The following is a 21,606-nucleotide window of genomic DNA, read 5'->3' as shown; positions in this document are numbered from 1 at the left end:
AATGTGTCTCAGACAAATTACTGGAATATTTTCCTTTAACTCAATAAACATAAAATGCACATTAGGGGAACAGACAACTTGTTCTGGTGTGTAGTGTGCAATATCAGCAAGTCGACCAGCAGCTCTTAAGTGATTAAATAACTATGTTTTGACATTTTTACAAATTTGAGATGTACAAATATAAAATATCAGGGTAGAATTTTGCTGTGCTTCTTTTTCCTTCTGGTGTCAGTTTTATTAAGAGCAATTATTCACCTTATCTATCAGGATCTGCTGGACACACTTCAGAAGGATCCAGAGGACATCAGAAGACAGCTGAGTGAAGCAATTCGTAAGCTGACAGTGCTCAAAGTTAATGAGAAGAAACTGGCGCGACGCTACACAACCCTGCTGGAACAAGAACAGCACCTCCGCAAGGAAAACGGCAAGCTGAGAGATGAGAGCAGCCAGATGCAGGTTTCGGTCACTCAGAGGATAGGTTACCTTCAGAGATACAAGGTACCAAGAAGCTAAATCCCACCAAAAGCCTTGGGGGGGAAACCGATTCTTATCTATTGTCTTTTATCGCAACTAGGTGAGACTATATAAAACATTTTACATAAAAGTTTCTCACTCAAAGTTTTCTTTAAATAACAGAAAATAATTTATGAAATATTGTGAACATTTCTATCAGAGAGAGTGTAGCAAAAAGTTGTGTTTTTAGCACTACTGTATGTTCATTCAGCACCTTTCTAACGTCATTGCCTTTTATTTGGTCTTTAGGAAATGGCTGCATATAAAATAGCAGCACTACAGAAAGCTTTGGATGATAGTGTGCCCTCATCAGACCTGGAGAAGGCTAACAAACAGTACACAGAGCTAACAGTCAAATACAGAAACATGCTACAGAGAGACAGCCACCTCATACAAAGAACCACCAACTTAGAACATTTGGAGGTATTAAAAAAAACATTTCCTGACCAGGTTTGTCCCACATCTCATGTTGTGTTCTTGACTAATGATAACACTTTATTAATCTTTTTTTCTTTTCCTCTCAGAGTGAGAATGAGTCTCTCCGAGAACAAATCTCTGCCATGAATAAAGAACTGGAGATCACGAAGGAGAAACTTAATACTTTAGAGCAAAGATGGGAGAACATCCCTTCAACAGGTAAACTAAGGATATTGATCATTACAAACAGTTTTGTTTGTAACAAAATTCATCATATAATGATGTGAGTGTTGGCCACAAGTACAACATTAAAAACTGATTCCCACCTTCAACAAAAACAATGGTGGGTGGGGTGGGTAGAAGAATCAAGAATCACATCTGAACTGCATATCTGAAATAAATTGGTCTGAAAGAATTTTGGTTCAACCTCAGTTTTTATAAATTTGATCCTATTTTTGTCCATAAAGAGGTTTAAGGGAACATCTTGTAGTTCAATATAAATATTTTGAAGTTAGAATAAAAGATGTTCCAGCATTCTTGGATTCACAACAAGGTATCACAGTCTATGAAGGCTTTTACAAGCTGAAGTTTCCGCCATGAAAACATTTACTGGGCTGTGGTAAAACCGCTGGAATAAACCAAGGGCACAGGCTTCCCACAGGGCCAAAAATTACAGTTATTTATGTCTACTGCTTTCTTCCTGAGCTTTTATCTACTGTATTGTCCTGCATGCAGTGTTGTAAGACAGCTTGAATACATTTAGTGCTCATTGGATCTGAGCCATAGCTAGTGGGGTCATTGCATTCCTGTCTCAACAATGAGGAGGTTGGGTAAAATTCATCATATAATGATGTGAGTGTTGGCCCGGCTGCAACATTAAAAACGGACTCCCACCTTCAACATAAACAGTGTAGGGGTGGGTAAATTGTATAACAATCACATTTTTGAATTTCATATCTGAAAGCAAATTGGTATGAAACAATGCTCGTAGACAGTTGTGTATCATTTTTGCTGGATAACTGCTTGAAGTTTTGCAAATCCTCAGTTCACCCCACAGTTTGTCAAAGAGATTTATGTCAGGGCTTTGTGCAGGCCATTCAATAACATTCACTTTGGTCTTCTGGACATAGTTCTTGACCATGTTTTGGGTGTTTGTCATGCTAGAAGACAAAACGATGACCTAGACCCAGTTTTGCTGCTGCTTAAAGTTTTTCTCCAGATTCTTCACGTATCCTTCCTTCTTCCTGATTCCTTCCACCTTGACGAGATTCCCAGTTCCAGGCGTACTGAAACATCTTAACAGCATAATACTCTCACCACCATGTTTTACTGTGGTATTCTTTAGGTTGTATGCTTCTCCATTCTTTTTCCAAACTATGTTTTAACGGTCTGTTTTTAATCTCATCTGATGAGCGTCAAGTACACAGAATCTTTCTCCAGGTTGCCTATAGCATGCTTCAACATTCAATTCATTCCTGTGCATGGTTCTAGTGATTGTCTTCTTTGACACTACAATTCCTAACTCTTTCTAACTCATTCACTAGTGTCTTGGCAGTTCTTTTGAATCTTCAGGCACATTTCTCATTAGTTTTCTTTCCAGAGTCTTTGAAATCTTTCACTTTGTACCTCTGCCAGGGTCACTCTGCACCGTGTGGCTCTTCCTTGAATTTCAGTTTCAATTTTCAGTTTTATTTGTCATATGCAAGTTAGCACAGGGTCAACATTGCAATGAAATGTGTTTGACGAGCAGCAGTCACTCAGCAGCATGAATTTCTTGATAATAGTTATCGTTCCAGTTCTTAACACTCGTAAACGCTCAAGTTTAAAGTGGTTGTTTTTGTTTTGGGAGTGTTGTTTTTTGCACGTGCCTAGTCAAAACCTTCCTGAGGTTTTTCTGCCTGGAAGATAACCCTCAGTTTTAACGTGGTTTTACATGCTTTGAGCACTACAAAGTCACAGCAGTCAGTTTTTCAAATAACTAATAATATTTGACCTTGGTCATTTTTGTTTGTTCTGAAATCATTCTGTTATCGTGTGCCAACAGAAGTAACTTGTGCTTTCTAAATAAAATTAGTATGATAAGAATTTCTATGTCGAAGATTGATTGCTCTGTTAAAAAACGCACTCAGGAAATTTTTGGCTAATAATTTTGTCCTTATCTGTATACAATGCCACAGTTTAACGTCATTTAAGTAAATTTTGCATATAATCTTTATATTTGTATTTAATATATTGTGTGTGTTAAATTATCATTCCACACTGTTTATTATTTTATTATCAGGAGAAGAAAATGAGATGGATAAGGCAGAAAAGGCATCACTCAACAATGAGATGATATCTGCTGCAAGACGAATCACCACTTTAGAGATGAAGGAGCTGAATGAGAGGCAGAGAGCTGAGCATGCCCACAAAATGTATGAGCACGTGAAGAACTCACTTAAGCAGGTGGAGGAGCGCAATGTGGAACTGGAATCCAAGTTTGTGGAAGTATGAGACCAAGGAAATAGACAGATATGTTTTTCTGTGGCACATGAAATGTGTTGTTTTCCCAGCCATCACCATGACCATCTTTTAACATATCTAAAAGGCTATTTGGTTTACCTGACACATAATGTTACAGTGAGAGAAGTGAATTCATTTTGATTGGACTGGATTTGCATTTTTATGCTATCCAGAACCTGCTCAAAAAGAATTTTTTATTTCATTATCTTAACATTTTAGTTCACAACCTTTGCGATATATCTCGCTTGTCAGTCTCTATCAGGTTGTGGGTGTTCAAAAAAGAATTTATATGACTCTTATCAAGAAGTCTTACTTCTGTTTCTCTTTAGTTGACTAAGATGAATGTGGAGGCCCAAAGGCTTGAGCGGGAGCTGAGAGATGAGCTGGCAAGCAGCGTGAGCAAAGCTGCGAGCGATGCAGACAGAGCCAAGATTGCAGAGCTGGAGAAGGCAGAGGCTGAGCTTCGCAATGAGGTTTCTAAGTGCGTCTGACAGCGACTATGCCTTAGATTGATTTTTGTTTTTGTTTTGTTTTTTGCTCTCTATTGTGTGCTCTAAGTTTTGATAAGCACTGCAATCACAATCATCCCGTGTGTGTGTGGAGGGGGAGGGGGGTGGATTTATAGAAGCATAGGTTTTGAGGTCACAGCATTGTATTCAAGATCAAGCATCAGGATCCTATCAAAGATAAGCTTGTCCTTGTCAGGGGGGGTTCAAAATATTACAAGCAAGTTTGATTTTTATGATTGTTTAGTATTGATTGATACCACTACCACCATTTATCCATTCATCAATAATTAAAGACAATGATCACAGTGTTTCACTATAAAATACCAGATCATTAACAAAAATTAAAAAACACCTAAACTAATACGCAGCTGTAATGTTGGTATTTAAAGGGATTCATTATTTTATTTTAAAAACAAAACATAAAACATGTTATGTTGCAATTTCTATGCTTTTTTCCCTTTGGCAGGCTTCAGGAGGTCTCTGATGTGGCTGTGACACAGGTGTCTGCTCTACAGGCCAAACAAAAAAGCAACGAAAAAGAAGTGGAAACTTTGAGGAGGCAAATATTGGACTACCAGGTAACTTGGTTTTGCTTTCAGCTTCTTTACTTGAGTTTACGTTGTTTAACCTGATGACTGTGTTGATAAAAGAACTTTCTCAAGCAGGTCCTTTACTGCACTTTCTGTTTGTTGCCATTTGACAGTGAGAGATACTTTGAAATCAATCATTGCAACTTTTTATGGTGATTTGTATAGATTTTCAGATCTTTGCTTTCAACAAAAAAGTGGAACAAATGTCAGTGGTTTGTTAAATTCTCACATGTCTGCGAGACAAAAATCAAAGAGAAATCATGCTTTGTTTTTCACTCAGTCGCAGTCAGACGAGAAGGCCCTCATTGCAAAGCTTCACCAGCACATTGTGGCTCTGCAGCTCAGTGAGTCAGATGCTTTGGGAAAACTTGAGGCTGCCACCAATCACATCCAGCAGTTGGAGGCCTACAAGCTGCGAGCTGAACAGCGGCTCGATGCAAGTGAGCGTACTCTGTTTCTCGCTCGCCAAGAGGGCAGAAACCGCTCGAAGCACCTACGGCAGACTATCCAGTCGCTCCGTAGGCAGTTTGCAGGTGCGTTGCCACTTCCTCAGCAGGAAAAGTTCTCTTTGACCATGCTGAGCCTCCAGGAGGACCGAGCAAAAGCTCAAGAGGAGAAAAAGAGGGCAGAGCAGGAGAGCAAGAGAGTGGAGGGAAGGGCAGAGGAGCTGGAATTAAAGCTGCAAGGGCTGGAAGAGCTCGTCTCAACCCTAAAGGATGTGAAAGGGGCCCAGAAGGTTAGTGGGGAGTAATATTCTTGAGATCACATCTTGTCTTGTTTTGACAGTTGCCAAAAACCACACTGTCTATGACTTAAACCAGGTCACTGAGTGGCACAAAAAGATGGAGGAAACTCGCCTGCAGGAGCTCAGGAAAGGCAGGGAGCTGGTGGTCCAGAAGGAGGAGATAAAATATCTCTGGAACCTTGTAAAGGAACAGGAACAAACCATCCACTCACTGGAAGAGGATATTGTTCAGCAAAAGACTGTGAGCGAAAAATTTATTCTTACACACACCCAAATTTGCTCATTTCTCAATCACTATAAAATTCAAATTTTATTTGTCACATACACAGTCATACACAGTATGATATGCAGTGAAATGCTTACACAACTGCTCGTGACATAAAGAAAAAAAAAAAGGCTATGAATAAGATAGGAAATAAATATGAAAATTAAAAAGGGTAAATTTAACTAGGAAGGAATAAAATATATAAATTAAAGTTGAAAATAAAATAACTGTACAACAAAATACACAATACACAAATACACAGTATAGAAATATATAAGAATGTATGAAGAAATATATATATATATATATATATATATATATATATATATATATATATATATATATATATATATATATATATACACACAATAACAGCAGCTGTACAGTATTAAGTGGAAATGAAGAAATATAATGTCCAGTGTTGTGCAATCCACACATGAGAGTTACACAGAAATTGAAATGATTGTGGGCTGATTAAACTGCAATGAGTGGAGATTTTTTGTGAATACATATTTAGGAAACTTATTAATGAGGTTTTAGGTGCATAAGCGCTTCGGGGTAATGCAGTAATATCTTCTCATTACTGTATAAAGCTTCACGAAGAATGCCAGCTTGCATGGGATCAGCGAGAGGTGGAGATGGAGCGTCAGCTGGACTATTATGAGAAGCATCAGGATGAAATTCTGAGCAATGCAGAAAAGGTAAACCATTGTTTAACTAATTAAAAAAAAAAAGAAAACACTGAAAACAAAACCAGCTGGATTTCCAGCTTTTTCCATTTTTAATCCTCAACTGTAAAAGGCTGATGGACCGGGCATGGTGGACATCCATCATGCGAGAATGAGGCAAAGTGATATAGAACAAGTTCATGCGTTTCCTTAAAGTCTCAGATGAATATTGGTGATCTTGACCTCATGGTGAGAGGTCAAGTTATCTTAAAATCTTGTGTACATGATAACTTGAAAGATGTCACCTAAGATTTTCGAATTGATACCATAAGTGTATCTACTAGGAGGCTGAGGGGCAGCACTGGCAGTCCAGTTTTTGATTATTTAATGTGCAATTTTACATGTAATTAGTTTCTTTAACATGCTATTGCAAAGGTAATTACTCTATTTTTGTCTGTTGTAAGCTTGATGAAGGTAAAGGATGGCTACCAGACCCAAGTCTACCTCTTGCTCGTCAGTTAGAGTTTACCTTGGGAAAAATCAGAGAGCATGTCCGCACCATTTTGGAGACACAGGCCACGTGCAGAAGTTTGGACAAGGCACAGTATTTTGTCCCTGTTCACATACTCAGCAGTCCCTATAAGTATATAGCAATATTATTTTTTATTTATTATTGTTTTAATTTGTTCATTTGTACATATGCAGAAATTGAAAGAGAGGGAAGCAGCTCTGTGGAAGGCAGAACAGAACATCGTGTCAAGGGATAAAGTAATCAACGAGCTGCGTCTGCGGCTCCCAGCTGCTGCCGACAGAGAACGGCTGCTAGCCGACCTTGCCAAACATGAAGAGGGGCAGTCAGACAGACAGTCTGCCCTCAAGCTGGCTCACCAGACCATCAAAGACCTGCAGGATCGACTTGACAAAAAAGAGGATATAATAAAGAAATACCAGAACCAGCTGGCTCAAGCTAGACAGGTACAGTGATATAAGATGAAATATTGGCTGTGCAGTGATTTTAAGCACAGCAAGTCTCTGATGTTGATTTCTTTTCTATGGGCTGAGGAGAATCATTAGCAAGTCAGTAAGATTTTATTAGTGATTAATTGCAGTGTTATAGAATCTTCAACAGGTGAAAAAATTAAAATCGCAGATCTTAAACAGGGTAAATATCACTGGTTAACTCTATACATGAAGTATTTCAGTTATTTACTTCATTTAAGGCACCATCACAACAGTTTAAACATGTTTTCTTTTTTAACCATTTATTTGTTTAATTGTCCTCAATGGTGTTGATACCAGGACCAAGAGGAACTGATAAAGAGACATCAGGAGGAGATGAAGATGTTGCACGAGAAGCTGGACTTGCACACAGACACCTCGCTGGATCGCTTCAGACAGACAGCGATGGTACTGGTGCCCTTGTTTCAGAACTTTTTTGTTCTGTTTTTGTAGATTTTGATCTTTGATGTAAGGCTCACAAGAACGTTAGACCACTGCAGACCAGATAAGGCATTCAGATTCATTTCTTGAAGTGTATTTCCACAAATAACTGGATGTATTTCACACCAATTTTCCCAACGTAACAAAAGATAATCAACAAAGGATGTGCTGTATTTGTATAAAGAAAGACCAGCAGAGAAAAACATGTCTCTAAGAGTCTTTGAGCTTATAAGGCTTCTGTTTAATTCTCTCTCTGTCCAGGAGTTGATGAAAAAGCCCACCTTAAGGGTACCAACCTCCAAACACGTGGAGCGTCTGGCTGAGCTAGAGCAAACAGTGGCCGAGCAAGACATTTCACTTTGCTCTCTCACTGAGAAGCTGAAAGTGACCACTGCTGAGCTGGAGCGACTGAAAGCTACCATGGAAACAGAGGCTAAGAGACACGCTGGCGAGACGTCAAAGTGATTATCACTTTTAGTTGGTTTTTTTGTTTTTTTTAAATGTGTGTTTATTTCAGTTTTTTAACCCAGTGTTTGCGACTAAAAGTTATATTAAAGCAGCATCGGAATGCTTAATGTTTCCTTAATGTAGTCTGTAAAGTAAATATTTAAGTACTTCATGGATGTAGCTACTCATATTGGTTGCCCATTTGTTAGGGAAGTCCCACGTGAAGGCACAAGATGTACATTTTTGCTTTTATTATCTTGGTTCACTGCACATTCAAATAATAGCACCTTGTGCAAGCAGAGCCTGTTTTATCCTTCTTAATTACTTTAATGAGAAACATAATTTATAAAATAAATATCCTACTGTATTCAGTATGGCTTAAATCTATCAATCAAGACCATAAATGCAACAGGAAAGAGTTTACTGGAGTCATTTATCCAGGAAGTTGAAGGATGTTTTAGACTTCTGTGCAATCAGACTTTTTCTGCAGCCAGAAGAACCACTTGCTGGTGGCCCTTCCAAAGAAACAGCTGTAAGACAATTTCTACATTAGCTTCACTATACAGGCATAACATTACAAGCACAGATTAATTCTTCTACATGGCACCTTTTAGTGGGTGATATATATTAGGAAGGAAGTGAACATTTTGTCTGTAAAGTTGATCTGTTAGAAGCAGGAAAAATTGGCAAGCATAAGGATTTGAGTTGTGATGGCTAGACGACTGGGTCAGAGTAAAACTGCAGCACTTGTAGGGTGTTCCCAGACTGCAGTGGTCTTGTATTTGCTTTGTATCTATAAAGGAAGTGGTCCAAAAAAAGAACAGCGGTGAACTAGCAACAGGGTCATGGACGCTAAGGTTCACTGATGCACGTGGGGAGTGAAGGCTGGCCCGTGTGGTCCAACAGACCAGCTACTGTAGCTCACAAGGAGCACAACAACAAGTTTGAGGTGTTGACATGGCCTCTAAATTCCCCAGTTCTCATCTGTGGGATGTGCTGGACAAACAAGTCAGATCCATGGAGGCCTAATAGGACTTAAATGATCTGTTGCTAACATCCCAGTGCTAGATACAACAGCACACCTTCAGGGCTCTAGCGGAGTCCATGCCTCAAAAGGGTCAGGGCTGTTTAAGCAGCAAAAAGGGTGACCACCAGTGCTGTGGACATGGGTTCATTTTAATGGATTCATTCATAACTATCCAAGAAAATGAGCATTGCCAGAAGTGTGTACCCAGTGTGGTCTTGTATTTGCTTTGTATCTATAAAGGAAGTGGTCCAAAAAAAGAACAGCGGTGAACCAGCAACAGGGTCATGGACGCTAAGGTTCACTGATGCACGTGGGGAGTGAAGGCTGGCCCGTGTGGTCCAACAGACCAGCTACTGTAGCTCACAAGGAGCACAACAACAAGTTTGAGGTGTTGACATGGCCTCTAAATTCCCCAGTTCTCATCTGTGGGATGTGCTGGACAAACAAGTCAGATCCATGGAGGCCTAATAGGACTTAAATGATCTGTTGCTAACATCCCAGTGCTAGATACAACAGCACACCTTCAGGGCTCTAGCGGAGTCCATGCCTCAAAAGGGTCAGGGCTGTTTAAGCAGCAAAAAGGGTGACCACCAGTGCTGTGGACATGGGTTCATTTTAATGGATTCATTCATAACTATCCAAGAAAATGAGCATTGCCAGAAGTGTGTACCCATACTTAACCAAAACATTCAATTTACTGAAGAAGGACAGCATCAGTGTTGTGACTGAAAGGGTTTGGCTGGCTTAGTGCATATGTAAGAGTTTCTCTTTCAGAGAGCAACATGTTGGAAGGAGGGTGCTTGAATTAATGATGTAAATTTGATTTGCACTACACAGTTTAATGGAAATTGCAACAAATTTAATGCTAAAAAAACATGTTATACTGTGTCTGATGTGGTTGTGATATAAGCACAGCCTTAATCTTGCGTGGGCCTCTTCAATAATGCAGCTGCAGTTAAGACTCGTGAGGTGATGATGCAAATATCTGGAGGCTGTGGTGGTATTGAATAGTACCGTGTTATATTTTATAAGTATTTAAGCTATGGGTGCGTCCACACAAAGATGCAACTTTTCTAGACTTTTGTTCTCAAAAGGCCTTTAACACTACAAGCTTTAGCCATTTGCTCACATGTTCATACAGCTCTTATTGTAGACATATGACATTTTCCTTATCACACTCACATACCAATAGAAGCTTTGTTTTGGGATTCAGAATATTGCCCAAGGACACTTTGAAAATGCACACTGGATTAGCCAAGGATCGAACAACAGACCTTCTGATTAATGGGCAACCCAGTTTGTGACGTTTGATTCGACATGCTATCTGTAGAAATTAAAAAGAATATCTATGCTTGTGTCAAACTCTGACTTATCAACATTAGGTATTTCAATATTATTTAAACTCACTGAGTTAGAAGATTTAAAAGAGTAGAGATTTTTTTCAGGTTTAAGGATATGAAGTGTGAGACTACGCCCTAGAACTGGCATTAGACCCTGTTAACCCTTGATATGCTGCTATGTTGCTTTTCACACAGTTGATGCAATGGCTGAGATCATTATAAGCCTGGGATCAGAGCTGCATTAGTGCCTGACAGATTCTTTCCTTAGTTTACAAAGCATCATTCCACAGCTCCTTTGTCCTGATCTTGCAGACTAAAATACTAACGCCTACACAGTTATATCACTGGCGTTACTTCATATCAAAATGGCAAGTTTTACTGACCACCTTAAAGTACTTTAGAGTAGAAGCCACATTTAACAACAAAGTCTGTAACTGTGGGCACTTTGTCTGTCTCTTATACATGGGAAATTTAGAATCACCAGTTAATCTAACATGCATGTGTTTGAAGTGTGGAAGGAAGCTGGATTACTCAGAGGAAACCCAAACCAGTCACCAGGAGAACATCCAAAAACAGAGAGGCCCCACTTGTGGTTCAAACCAGTAATTTTCTAACTTTATGGCTGTAAAGTAACAATGCTAACTACTGCCCAGAGGGGAAATAATGTTGCTTTCAATAGTCCAATATTTTTTTTTTAAACTCATAACTAAATCCCTTTTAATGCCACAGACACATGTTGATCACATTTTTTTTAAGTCATTATTCTCAAACTGAGGCAAAGTAATCCCAAAGGTATCCAAAGCTAACAGATTTCTTGTCTTAAAACTGATATGGGGGATTTGTTGCAGGTTGGAGGAATACCATGTCAGCCAGGTGAAAGCTCTGACTGCGGAGAATGAGGATCAGAGGAGCCAGATGGCCCAGATGGAGAAGGAGATGAATGATCTTCGAGCTGAACTGGAGGCCCAGAAGGAGGCTAATGTCCGCTCCCCCAGTAACACCATGAAAAATCTAATGGAACAACAGAAGGCACAGCTCACCCAGAAAGAGAAACAGCTAAAGGTTGTTGTTTTTTTTCCCTCCCAGTTTTTCTTTGAAAGTTGTGCACACATGTAAAGTGGTTGGCACTCAGTTTCAGCGTACTGAGAAAATGCTTTCCACTCATAGTTGGTATTTTCCCTGCGTACCGTAATTCCTGCCTACTCCAAATTTGTGAAATAAATCTTGACTGTCTTCTCTCTGCACTGGCGGTGTGATGGAGTGGAAGCCTCACCTGAATATTTAGAGTTCACCCAGCATAATGTTTTTGTGACTAAATGATTTGGATATCTGTTACGGCTGCAGAAAGTCTTTTAAATGATACATTTATAATTACACCACACACATTGTAAAGTCAGATGTTTTTGTTTGTGTCAATTTTGCAGTTTGCTTACCAAAATGATGTGTATGGTAGAGGGCAAATAATCTGTTAATGGATGATGATGCATTGCGTATGCTTTAAAGGCTCTCAGTAAGGTTCTGTTGAACCTGCGTGCGGAGATGACGTCTGCTGCAGAACAGCAAGTTATAGCAAGTGCTGCACAGAAAGAGGAAAGTCTGAATGTCCAGATGCTGATTGACAGACAAACCAAAGACCTTAAGGTAAGAGCCCACAGTCATCAGAATGTAATCATTTCTGTTTTGGTTTGTTTTCTGTTTTGTGTGGGGTGTCCGTGTGTTTGTGTATGTTGTATTTCATCAGCTGTTGAGCTAGTTATTCAACACCACAAAATATGATTTATTGTTGGTTCTATACTTGCCAAAAACCTGCTTCTAGTTTGTAATGTTTTACAATGTTGTTCTGAGAAGAGTTGGTACGCTGTTTAAAAGTGAAAAACAAAAACCCAGAATGCAGGGATATGTAATTTATTTCAACACCATATTAAAATGAAAATAGTACAAAGACCATAAATCAAGTACTACTAAGACTTTTTTATTGTTCCTAGAAAATTAAATGCTCACTTTGAATATGAGTCCAGAAAGTTACAAAAGGAAGAAGTTAAATTGGCCACAACAGATGGTAAAACAAACAATGAAATGAGCTTTCTGGAGATGTTGTTTGAGGCTGTGTTTCAGAAGTAAAAAAGGAAAGATTTTTTGTCAAGCATGGTAAATAATATTAGAAAAGTTTGAGAATCTGGAGAAATCTTAAGAAACTGGTTATTAAAAGAGTTTCTGCAATCTTCTGGCCTCTCAGGTGGAAACAAGAAACAATTAGAGAATGCAAACGTCTGCCAAGACAGCTCACTCTCTGGGCAGAATTTACTTTTGAGGGAATAATTTTTAAAAGTAAGTTTAGTAGTGTAGTATAGATCAGACAGGGCAGCATGACAGATGTTTACTTTGATTATTTAGAATCTCCATATATCGTTCTTATATGCCTTTATGTTGTCAATGCAGATAATGGAACCAAGAAACATAGTTTTAAATAGCTCTATATAACATTTTCAGTTTGACTTACAGATAATTTGGTTGACGTTGACGGAGAGGTCAAATGTGCCATATTTTAAATATTTATATGATGCTTTTATTTATTGACAATAAACACCACATTTGTAAGATTCACAGTTTTATTGTGTTATAAGGCTTTTTTGTCAATATTTGACCAATAAATCATTAAGTTGACCTTGAACACTTTGGTGGGTGTAAGGCAAATTTTAATGGATTGTTAACATTACCCCACTCTACACCCCTACATAGCCATTGTGTTTACCAACAAACAGAATAACATGCTACCAAAAATATATCCTCCTAGATGGAAGTAATCACAGCATGGCTCATGAACACTTTTGAAAACCAGTGTTAATGATCAAAGTTTGTTTCTGCATCCGCAAATTAGACTCAAAGCAATACTATGCAAAGAAAGATATACTATATTACCAAAAGTATTCACTCACCCATCCAGATCATTGAATTTAGGTGTTCCAATCACTTTCACGGCCACAGGTGTATAACATCAAGCATCTAGGCATGCAAACTTGTGGCCTTCAGATTAGCAAAGAGCAGCATGCACCTTCATGGAACTTGTTTCATCAGATGCAGCGATGTAACGCATGCTGCAACTGGACTCTAGAGCAGTGGAGACGTGTTATCTGGACTGATAAATCACATTTCTCCTTCTGGCAATCTGATGGACAATGATCATTTCTGTATTTTTTTATTTACCTTAACCAAAAATGTATTACTAGTTTATATTGGTGAAGAGAAAGAGTATCACTTTAATACTTTTAATATTCTAAAGGTTCATAAGATTAGATTTAAAAAAAAAAGGAAAAGATATTTATAAATTATGTTTATAAACAACATCCTAGACTGCCTTCATGTTCTCTGAGCCTGAGCTCATTGAAGATGGACTGGGAAAGAGAGGAAACTGTCCCGTACTGTCACGGTTCTGGGTCAGTTTTGACCCAGCATTTTGAGTTTCTCATGTTTTGGTTTAATTTTGTATTTTGTATTGACTCTTGTGCATTGTTGATTATTATTAGTATTCTATGTTTTAGTTTATGTTTGTTAGGGGATTAGTTCTTAGGTTCTGCGTCTAGTCTCCGTCTTTGTGTGGTGGTTTCTTGTTTCCTGTTTTATTGTGAAGGTTTGTCTCATGTCAGTGTGTCTAGTTTTGCTCCCCCTGTCTCGTTAGCCCTAATCTCTCCCAGCTGTGCTCCCCTTCTGTGTCTCATGCCCTCGATATCCCAGTGTGTATTTAAGCCCTGCGTTTTCCCTGCTCTGTGTCGGGTCATTGACGTCCACTTCCTCCCTGTGCTGTGTTTGAAATTCATTCATGTTCTTGGTTCTGTTCCTGTGTGTTATCTTGTTTTAGGTTCCAGTCTAGTGTCTAGTTTCGTGTTCACCATTTATTGGTCGTGTTTGAGTAATGTTTATTTCTCTGATGAGTCACCCCAGTGAATAAACTGCACTTTAAGTTAACTTCTTGGTTTTGAGTCCTGCATTTGGGCCCTCTATCCTACCTGCATCACAGCACACTGCTCCGTGACATGTACCCTGACCAATCAAACGGATTCTGGAAATAATTGGATGCCAAGTATTCTGGCCATTTTAGGGAAACAAAGCCAAAGAGATTCTGCGTGTATTACAACAGCATCTCTTTCCGGTCTTTACTTTCCAGACCTGTAACCCATCACCAACATTTAGTATCGTATGACACATTATCAAGCAAATATGGAAAAACAATTTGCTTTTAGAACTACAATAACCAGATACCAGACAGTGGAAACTATGTCCCTGCTCCAACCTTTTTTAAACATGTTGGTCTTAAAAAAACCAAAAAAAACTGTCAATTTCATATTTAATATTTGGTCCTGGTTGTATTTTTATATGGTATAGATTTGTAGATGATCTCAAAATCATTGCATTCTGATTTGATTGCATTTTTTATCATTCACTCAGTTTTAGGAGCCAGGCTTATACAGTCACAACCTGATGCTTTTGAATAGGAACTAACCAAAGATCAAATTGGTGAACAAGCTGCTTGCACTGGGCTTATTGCATAAACAGCATGTTTGACATCTGGCTAGCCTCAACCAACCCTTCCTCCCATCATTAATTACCATTAACGTCCTCATGGGAGGCTCAGTGTGATTTATAAAGGTAGTAGATAGAAAAAAGTTATCATGATTTAGTTCAACTGATTAAGGGGGAAAAAATTTAGATGATCTAAACGTTATTCATAATCGTATTTGTTTAGGGAAATGCAGCCGTTTTTCCATACTGGTCGTTATTTACACTTAAAGAACATTGTGTGTGATTGACACAGTATTTGTGGTATTAAAGTAAACTTCACCCAGCACAACACTATGAAACCTTTATGTGTTTTAATTGATTTGAGGAAAAATGTTGCTCTATAGAACAAAACAAAATGCTGATTTTGGCCACAAAATCAAGAGAATGGAAATAATATCAGACTTTTTGAATCGGAAAAGATTTAAAATTTCTTTTTCTTTCCCCAAAGGTGCGAATGCAAGAACTCAGTGAAGAACTTCAAGCTGCAAAGGAGTCTGCCAAATCAGCCAGAGGCCGCGAGAGCTCCTTGAAAGAGGAAGTGGACAGGCTGAACCAAGACATCCAGAAAGCTCAGAAAACCCAAAGGCGTCTGCAAGCTGAGAAGGAGGCGCAAGAACAAGAAATCGAGGAACTCAAGCAGCAAATCAAAAGGCTCACCAGCGCTCTTCAAGTTAGTGCCTCCAGAAAGTGCGAAATCACAAACCACATCAGGTTGCTTTGAGCCGCAACTTGTTGTTGTTAGAATCTAAGCTATGTGTTACATTGAAACCTCATGCTGATGTGCGACCACATGCTTTCGTTTAGGCGTCATATTCAGACCTTGCAGGTGATAAAACACGAGATAAGAGACATCCAAACCCTGTCGTGCTTATCTGTGGCAAAAACTGAAGCATTCATCAAGAATGGAATCTCACATGTCACAAAGCTCGTATGTCAGAACTGATTTAATTCTTTAGATATTCTCGTGGATCAGTACCATGTAGGAGTTTTTTGTAAGTTAAGTTTCAGGTTTATCTCAGGACTTGGGCTATAATTTATATTAACCAAAACTCCCCACCGTGACCCTAACCTAAACAGAAACTTTTCCATCTCCATTTATGTACCTGTCTGAGAAAAGGTGCTTTCGTGTTTGTTTTTAGAGCCAACGAGAAGCAGATGGAAAGCGACCAACTATTGAGAATCTGCAGAAGAAGATCTGGAGACTGGAGTCTGACTTGGAGAAAAGAGCTGAAATAAAACATGTCAAAGACGATCACGGAAAGGTATGAACATCAATTCAGTCGGCATCAAATATTTTGGGCCCTGTTTTCAAGGTGGTGCAGTGACCGGTGCCAAATAGTACAGCGATATTTTGCTCTTTTCCTGGCTATACACATCCTGAAAAAGAGGCACATATTAGAGAAGAGTCACTTGAAACTGAGTCAGTATAGTCGTTGTGGTTTTTCTTTCTTTTTTAGTGCAAAATAACATCAGTTTGCAACCAGCCCTGTTATTTTATCAATAAGCAGAACAAGATATTTGGAAGAAAGCATTTGCTTGTAAGGGTTGCACTGATCTCTGAAGGAACTTCGACCAAATCTGCTGCCCAAAGTTGCCGTTTGTCATTTGAAAACCTTCCCTTGCGAATGTGTTTAATCTCAGTGGCTCCCCGATGGCCTTTTGGGACACGACTGAAAAGGACTGTTGTTTTCTGCAGCCTTTTAATATATTATTAATATTAATGTGGTGTACATGTAGTGATTTAATGCATGTTGGACAGACTAAAGAAGAAATTGTGCGATGGGAGGAGGGCAAGAAATGGCAGGCCAAGATGGAGAAGGTCAAAAATTCACTGAAGGAGAAGGAACGAGAGAATGAATCCCTCTCAAAACAGCTCAGCACTCTTAAAGACCTCTATGCCAGGTTAGTTTGGACATCACACACAAACAGGCTTTGCTGACCTACTTCTCTTCGTGTTTTCTGTCTAAAACCCAGAGGCACTTGTGTGGATGTAGAAGACGTTAATGTGTCAGTGGAACTGTCACTTAATTCATTTTATTTGCTTCTTGTGTCTTTTTGCGTTTATAGGCTGGAACAAGAGAAGAGTGCACTGCAGAAAAAGCTGAAGGCTCGAGGGGTCACTGCTGATCAGGTGGTGGGCGTGCGATCCACTGAGATGGAGAAGGAGATGGAGGAGCTGAAGAAGAGGAATTCAGACCTGGAGACAGAGATTCTCACTATAAAGTATCTGTCAGGCTGTTCAAATGTCCTAACGTGTAGATTGCATTAATGCGGGCATGTTTATAGTTTTCTAGGCTTCGTCTTCGTCTCTTTCTCTTCTTGATGGAGAGGAGGCCGTTCTTGGAACATGATAAATTTACGAAACAATAAAAGAATCTGAATCACATACACAAAATTCAATATTATCTGTAGTGTGCCGTTAAATTACATTTACACAAAAGAGGCAGTACACATGAACTAATTGGAGAATTAAAACACACAATGAATTCTTTTAGTAATAAATACGCAGTAATAAACATAATAATATAATAAAACTAATTACAAACATACACTGTAAAGATTGACCAAAACACCAGTGGATTAGTTATGAAAAAACATGCTTACACTAATCATATTCAGGATTAATATGGCAAACCTAAATCAAGTTCATGTGTGCATGGATACATAAAGATGATGCCACTCGAGCACTGATGTCCTTGCTTTTGCCTGTACAACTATACGTTTCAGTGCTTGTAAACTGTTGGTAATTGTAGATTCTGTCTGATAGAGCAGCTTTACATAGTCCAAACCGAGGCTTTTGTTTTCTTACTCGATGTACAGACAGCAACAGGCTTTACCGCGTGACGGTGCCATTGAGGATATGATGCTGAGAAACCGCTTCCTGGAGGAGAGACTCCGTTCCTTAGAGAGCCAGGTTATCAAAGAATCTCCATCAAGACCTTCTGTAAGTATTTATTTGACTCTGAGATCAACAAATAAGATAATGTAAGAATTTCATCAAGCGAAAGGGCAGCTTCCAACTTTGAAATATGGAAATTTGTTGGTTTTACTCATTTTATGTCATTTTAAATTCATTATTCTTAACTTTGCGTTTGTTGGCCACACAGAACATGGGATTTAATGTTAAGGCCATTATTTTGTCAATTAATTTCTTTGGTTGCTATTCATAAGGGCATGGGTGTACAAGTAAACATCTGTTTATATGTTATTGTCATTGGCAGCTCTAATTGGAAGATTTTTTTACTCTTATTTATGAGTATGGACCTTAAGCAGAAGCCGAGGTTTGCCTGTTACTTTTCAGAAATAACATAATGAAAGGGGGTTTGTTAAAATTAATTTCATTTCTGCATTCACCCTTTTTTACGTCCAGTTTTCTTAATACACGTCTTTCATTTAACTGTGTTTGTCCACGAAGGGAAAAAGCATCTCTTCTCAGACTCTAAGAGAGATTCGTTCTGCTACTTTTGATGTGGACAATGGGTCATGTGAAGAGCATGTAGGTTCCTGTCCTGTCGAATCCTGCAGAAGCCTTCTTAGCACTGAAACTGCTGAAGATACCTTTGACCAACAGAGGGAGCCAAAGCAGCATTGGGTGAACAGAGAAACCCAGACCAGCTGTGCAGAAGCAGATGATGTTCACAGTAAACAAGCGCAACCAAGCTCTGAAGCTCCAGGCTATCTCGAACCAGATGTGACCAGAGAAGTAGATCTTAGAACTGATAATGCTGAAGATGATGAGAAACAAAGCGAAGGTGACAATTTAGAAGGCACAGAAGAAATTCATTGTGGCTCTAAAGTTCATACACCTGAAGACAAGGAAGAAGAACAGGCCACAAAGGCAAGCGAGCCTGATGAACTGTCAGGAAGACCGGGATCGGTTATATCACCTCCTCCAGCAGAGGCAGTTACAGATGATGAAATGAGTGAAGCGCCAAATAAAGAGGCTGTTGGCGACCAAGACTATCAAAATACAGATGATAATGATTATGATGTGGGAATCGCATCAGAGAAGTCACAGCAGGTGGACGAATGGGTTACACAGAAACATGAAACAACAAAGAATGCAACTGTGGAAAATCCATTACATGAAGATGAGGACCCCAGCTCTATTCATACCAAACACTTCATCAGGAACAAGATGGATCATGAAGTACAAAAACGTGAAGGCAAATCTGTGAGCTGTCGAAAGGTATCTGAAGGCTTCTGTAGTCACCCTGCTAGAGTGGTAATGCTGTGATAGCATTAGACATGGAAGAGCAAAGATTAGGCCATGGCTTGCTTTTTAGTGTGCAGTTGTTTCTTTCCCTCACACCGTCGATCATGGACTCGATGTTCCCAGTGGTTTCTGCACTCCCTTTGCAATATTTTGTTTCAGTTTAATTTGATAACCTTTATTTCCACCTGGCTCACTCTGTGCCCTTGCTGTCCTCTAGACTTCAGGACGAGGCACCAATACTCCATCAGAGAGAGAGCAGGACCGCCAAAAAGAAAACCTCAAGCTGGCCTCTGAGAACCTGGAGCTGCGCTTTCAGCTGGAGCAGACCAACAAAGACCTGCCGAGGCTCAAGGTAGACATTACCCAATTAGACTGAGGTAGCTGATCAGTTCAACACGAGCGCTATGGATATATGAAAACATACATACATCCATAATATATATATATTTTTTAATAAATGTTACAAGCTGCAGATCTGGGAGAGCCAGTTTGGCAGAAAGCTCTGACTGGAAACATTTCCTGTGTGAGAACTATAATTTTAAAATATAAAGAATGGTAAATGGCCTGTATTTATATAGCACTTTACTAGTCCCTAAGGACCCCAAAGCGCTTTACATATCCAGTCATCCACCCATTCACACACACATTCACACACTGGTGATGGCAGCTACATTGTAGTCACAGCCACCCTGGGGTGCACTGACAGAGGCGAGGCTGCCGGACACTGGCGCCACCGGGCCCTCTGACCACCACCAGTAGGCAACGGGTAAAGTGTCTTGCCCAAGGACACAACGACTGAGACTGTCCGAGCCGGGGCTCGAACCGGCAACCTTCCGATTACAAGGCAAACTCCCAACTCTTGAGCCACGATCGCCCCGTGGAAGAAGACTATTGATGGCACCTGGAGAGTTTACCTCTTCATTAAACGCATTTGCCTTAATTGCTTTAATAATAGACCATTTACAAAAATACATAAAAAGTATGAAAGTTTGCTTTAATAAAAAGTGATTTCATCTGTAGCATAATTTTTTCTTTCAGCACCACATTAAGAGGTTTAAAAGAATGGAGCAAATCTATTGAATTAATACTTTGATTTGGAAACACTGGAAGTAGTTTTTTGGGTTTTTTTTGCCAAAGGTATTTTGTTTTTTTGCTCCCTACAGAATCAAGTTGCGGACCTTAAGGAGATATGCAACGCACTGAAAAAGGAAAAGACAGAGGCAGAAAAAAAGCTGGCTCATATACGTGGAGTATGTTTTTTTTCTTTGCCTACACAATCTTTAAAACAACTGAAAATAAATCTGTACATAGGAATTAAAACAGAATCACCTTGAAACACAGTTTACAAAAAAATGAACTAGTTCTGATCTAATACGTTATTTATTCTGTGATCCTCATCAGGGTGGTCACAGTGGTAAAACGGTGCCTGAGCTCGAGAAGACGATTGGATTGATGAAGAAGGTAGTGGAGAGGGTGCAGCGGGAAAATGAAGCACTGAAGAAATCCAGCGCCACTGTGAATCAAGACAAAGTCACTGCCCTGGAGAAAGAAAATATTAAGCTAAAGGTTGCCAACGCCTGTGTCACCTTACACATCACAAACGTTATTTTGGGAAGGTTTATTTAGCATCTCTGTTCCGTGACTGCAGCTTACAGTAAGCGCTGTTTTCCAGGCCGACTTTGAAACACTGAAGCGTGAGGCTGAAACTGAGCTGAATTCCAAACTTGAATCCAAAACCAAAGGACTGGAGAAAATAGTGATTGAAAATGAACGTCTTCGAAAGGAGATTAAAAGGGTAACGTCTTCTATGACTTATTATAAGTTCGTTTTAATGAAGTTGGGTCGGGGCAGAATTAATTATTCCAAAAAAAAAAAAAAAAAAACAATCAAAAAAGTCTAAATGCTTGTTTTTGTCTCTTGGCTATGCTTGAAAATGTGTGTCACTGTAAAAGGAAATGGAGGCTGCAGAGAGGCTGAGAGTGACCAAGATGACACTAGAAGTGACAAATGAGAAGCTTGAGGCAGAGCTGGAAGACATCAAGCAAAGACTGAGGGAAGCTCTGTCCAGGCCCATCACAGAGGGGGTGGACACTAAGACCATGAGGTCATCTGTGGTAACCAGGTCAACAAAACCAATAGTCTTCCAGAAAAGGGCACTTAAAAGTAATTTGTAAGCTTTAGGGTTGTGCAGCAGGTTAAATCAGCAGCGTGTGACTTAAATGCACAATCATTATCATGCCCATGGGATTCAAACTCTGGTATGCTGCGAAATAGACTGTCGCTAACAGGCTTAGTCAACATTATGCAAACTCTTTGGTAATAAAGGCTGCTCATTTACGTCAGTCTCATGCTCAAGCTTTAATAAGACAA

The 21,606-nt window shown here is 39.3% G+C and overlaps 1 protein-coding gene across 1 annotated transcript in view; it reads left to right on the top strand.

Moving 5' to 3' along the window:
- cep290 (centrosomal protein 290) overlaps positions 1-21,606 on the top strand; it is a 42,094-nt gene that overhangs the window by 16,835 nt on the left and 3,653 nt on the right. The window contains exons 23-48 of the mRNA XM_085359469.1: positions 268-498; positions 763-936; positions 1,038-1,149; positions 3,212-3,417; positions 3,762-3,913; positions 4,408-4,519; positions 4,812-5,267; positions 5,353-5,517; positions 6,135-6,242; positions 6,674-6,808; positions 6,915-7,184; positions 7,509-7,616; positions 7,911-8,110; positions 11,312-11,525; positions 11,967-12,104; positions 15,469-15,690; positions 16,160-16,282; positions 16,780-16,922; positions 17,088-17,243; positions 17,841-17,964; positions 18,436-19,209; positions 19,454-19,588; positions 20,400-20,486; positions 20,638-20,802; positions 20,909-21,031; positions 21,189-21,358. Of these exons, the coding sequence (XP_085215595.1) occupies positions 268-498; positions 763-936; positions 1,038-1,149; positions 3,212-3,417; positions 3,762-3,913; positions 4,408-4,519; positions 4,812-5,267; positions 5,353-5,517; positions 6,135-6,242; positions 6,674-6,808; positions 6,915-7,184; positions 7,509-7,616; positions 7,911-8,110; positions 11,312-11,525; positions 11,967-12,104; positions 15,469-15,690; positions 16,160-16,282; positions 16,780-16,922; positions 17,088-17,243; positions 17,841-17,964; positions 18,436-19,209; positions 19,454-19,588; positions 20,400-20,486; positions 20,638-20,802; positions 20,909-21,031; positions 21,189-21,358 (5,003 nt within the window). The remainder of the gene's footprint in view (positions 1-267; positions 499-762; positions 937-1,037; positions 1,150-3,211; positions 3,418-3,761; positions 3,914-4,407; positions 4,520-4,811; positions 5,268-5,352; positions 5,518-6,134; positions 6,243-6,673; positions 6,809-6,914; positions 7,185-7,508; positions 7,617-7,910; positions 8,111-11,311; positions 11,526-11,966; positions 12,105-15,468; positions 15,691-16,159; positions 16,283-16,779; positions 16,923-17,087; positions 17,244-17,840; positions 17,965-18,435; positions 19,210-19,453; positions 19,589-20,399; positions 20,487-20,637; positions 20,803-20,908; positions 21,032-21,188; positions 21,359-21,606) is intronic.

Source organism: Diplotaxodon limnothrissa, linkage group LG7 (genome assembly GCF_057381915.1).
Source record: "Diplotaxodon limnothrissa isolate DT_005_m linkage group LG7, D_limnothrissa_male_GT1.1, whole genome shotgun sequence".
Lineage (NCBI taxonomy): Eukaryota > Metazoa > Chordata > Actinopteri > Cichliformes > Cichlidae > Diplotaxodon > Diplotaxodon limnothrissa.
The sequence above is the reverse complement of the archived record's forward strand: the minus strand, read 5'-3'. Positions and strand labels throughout refer to the sequence as shown.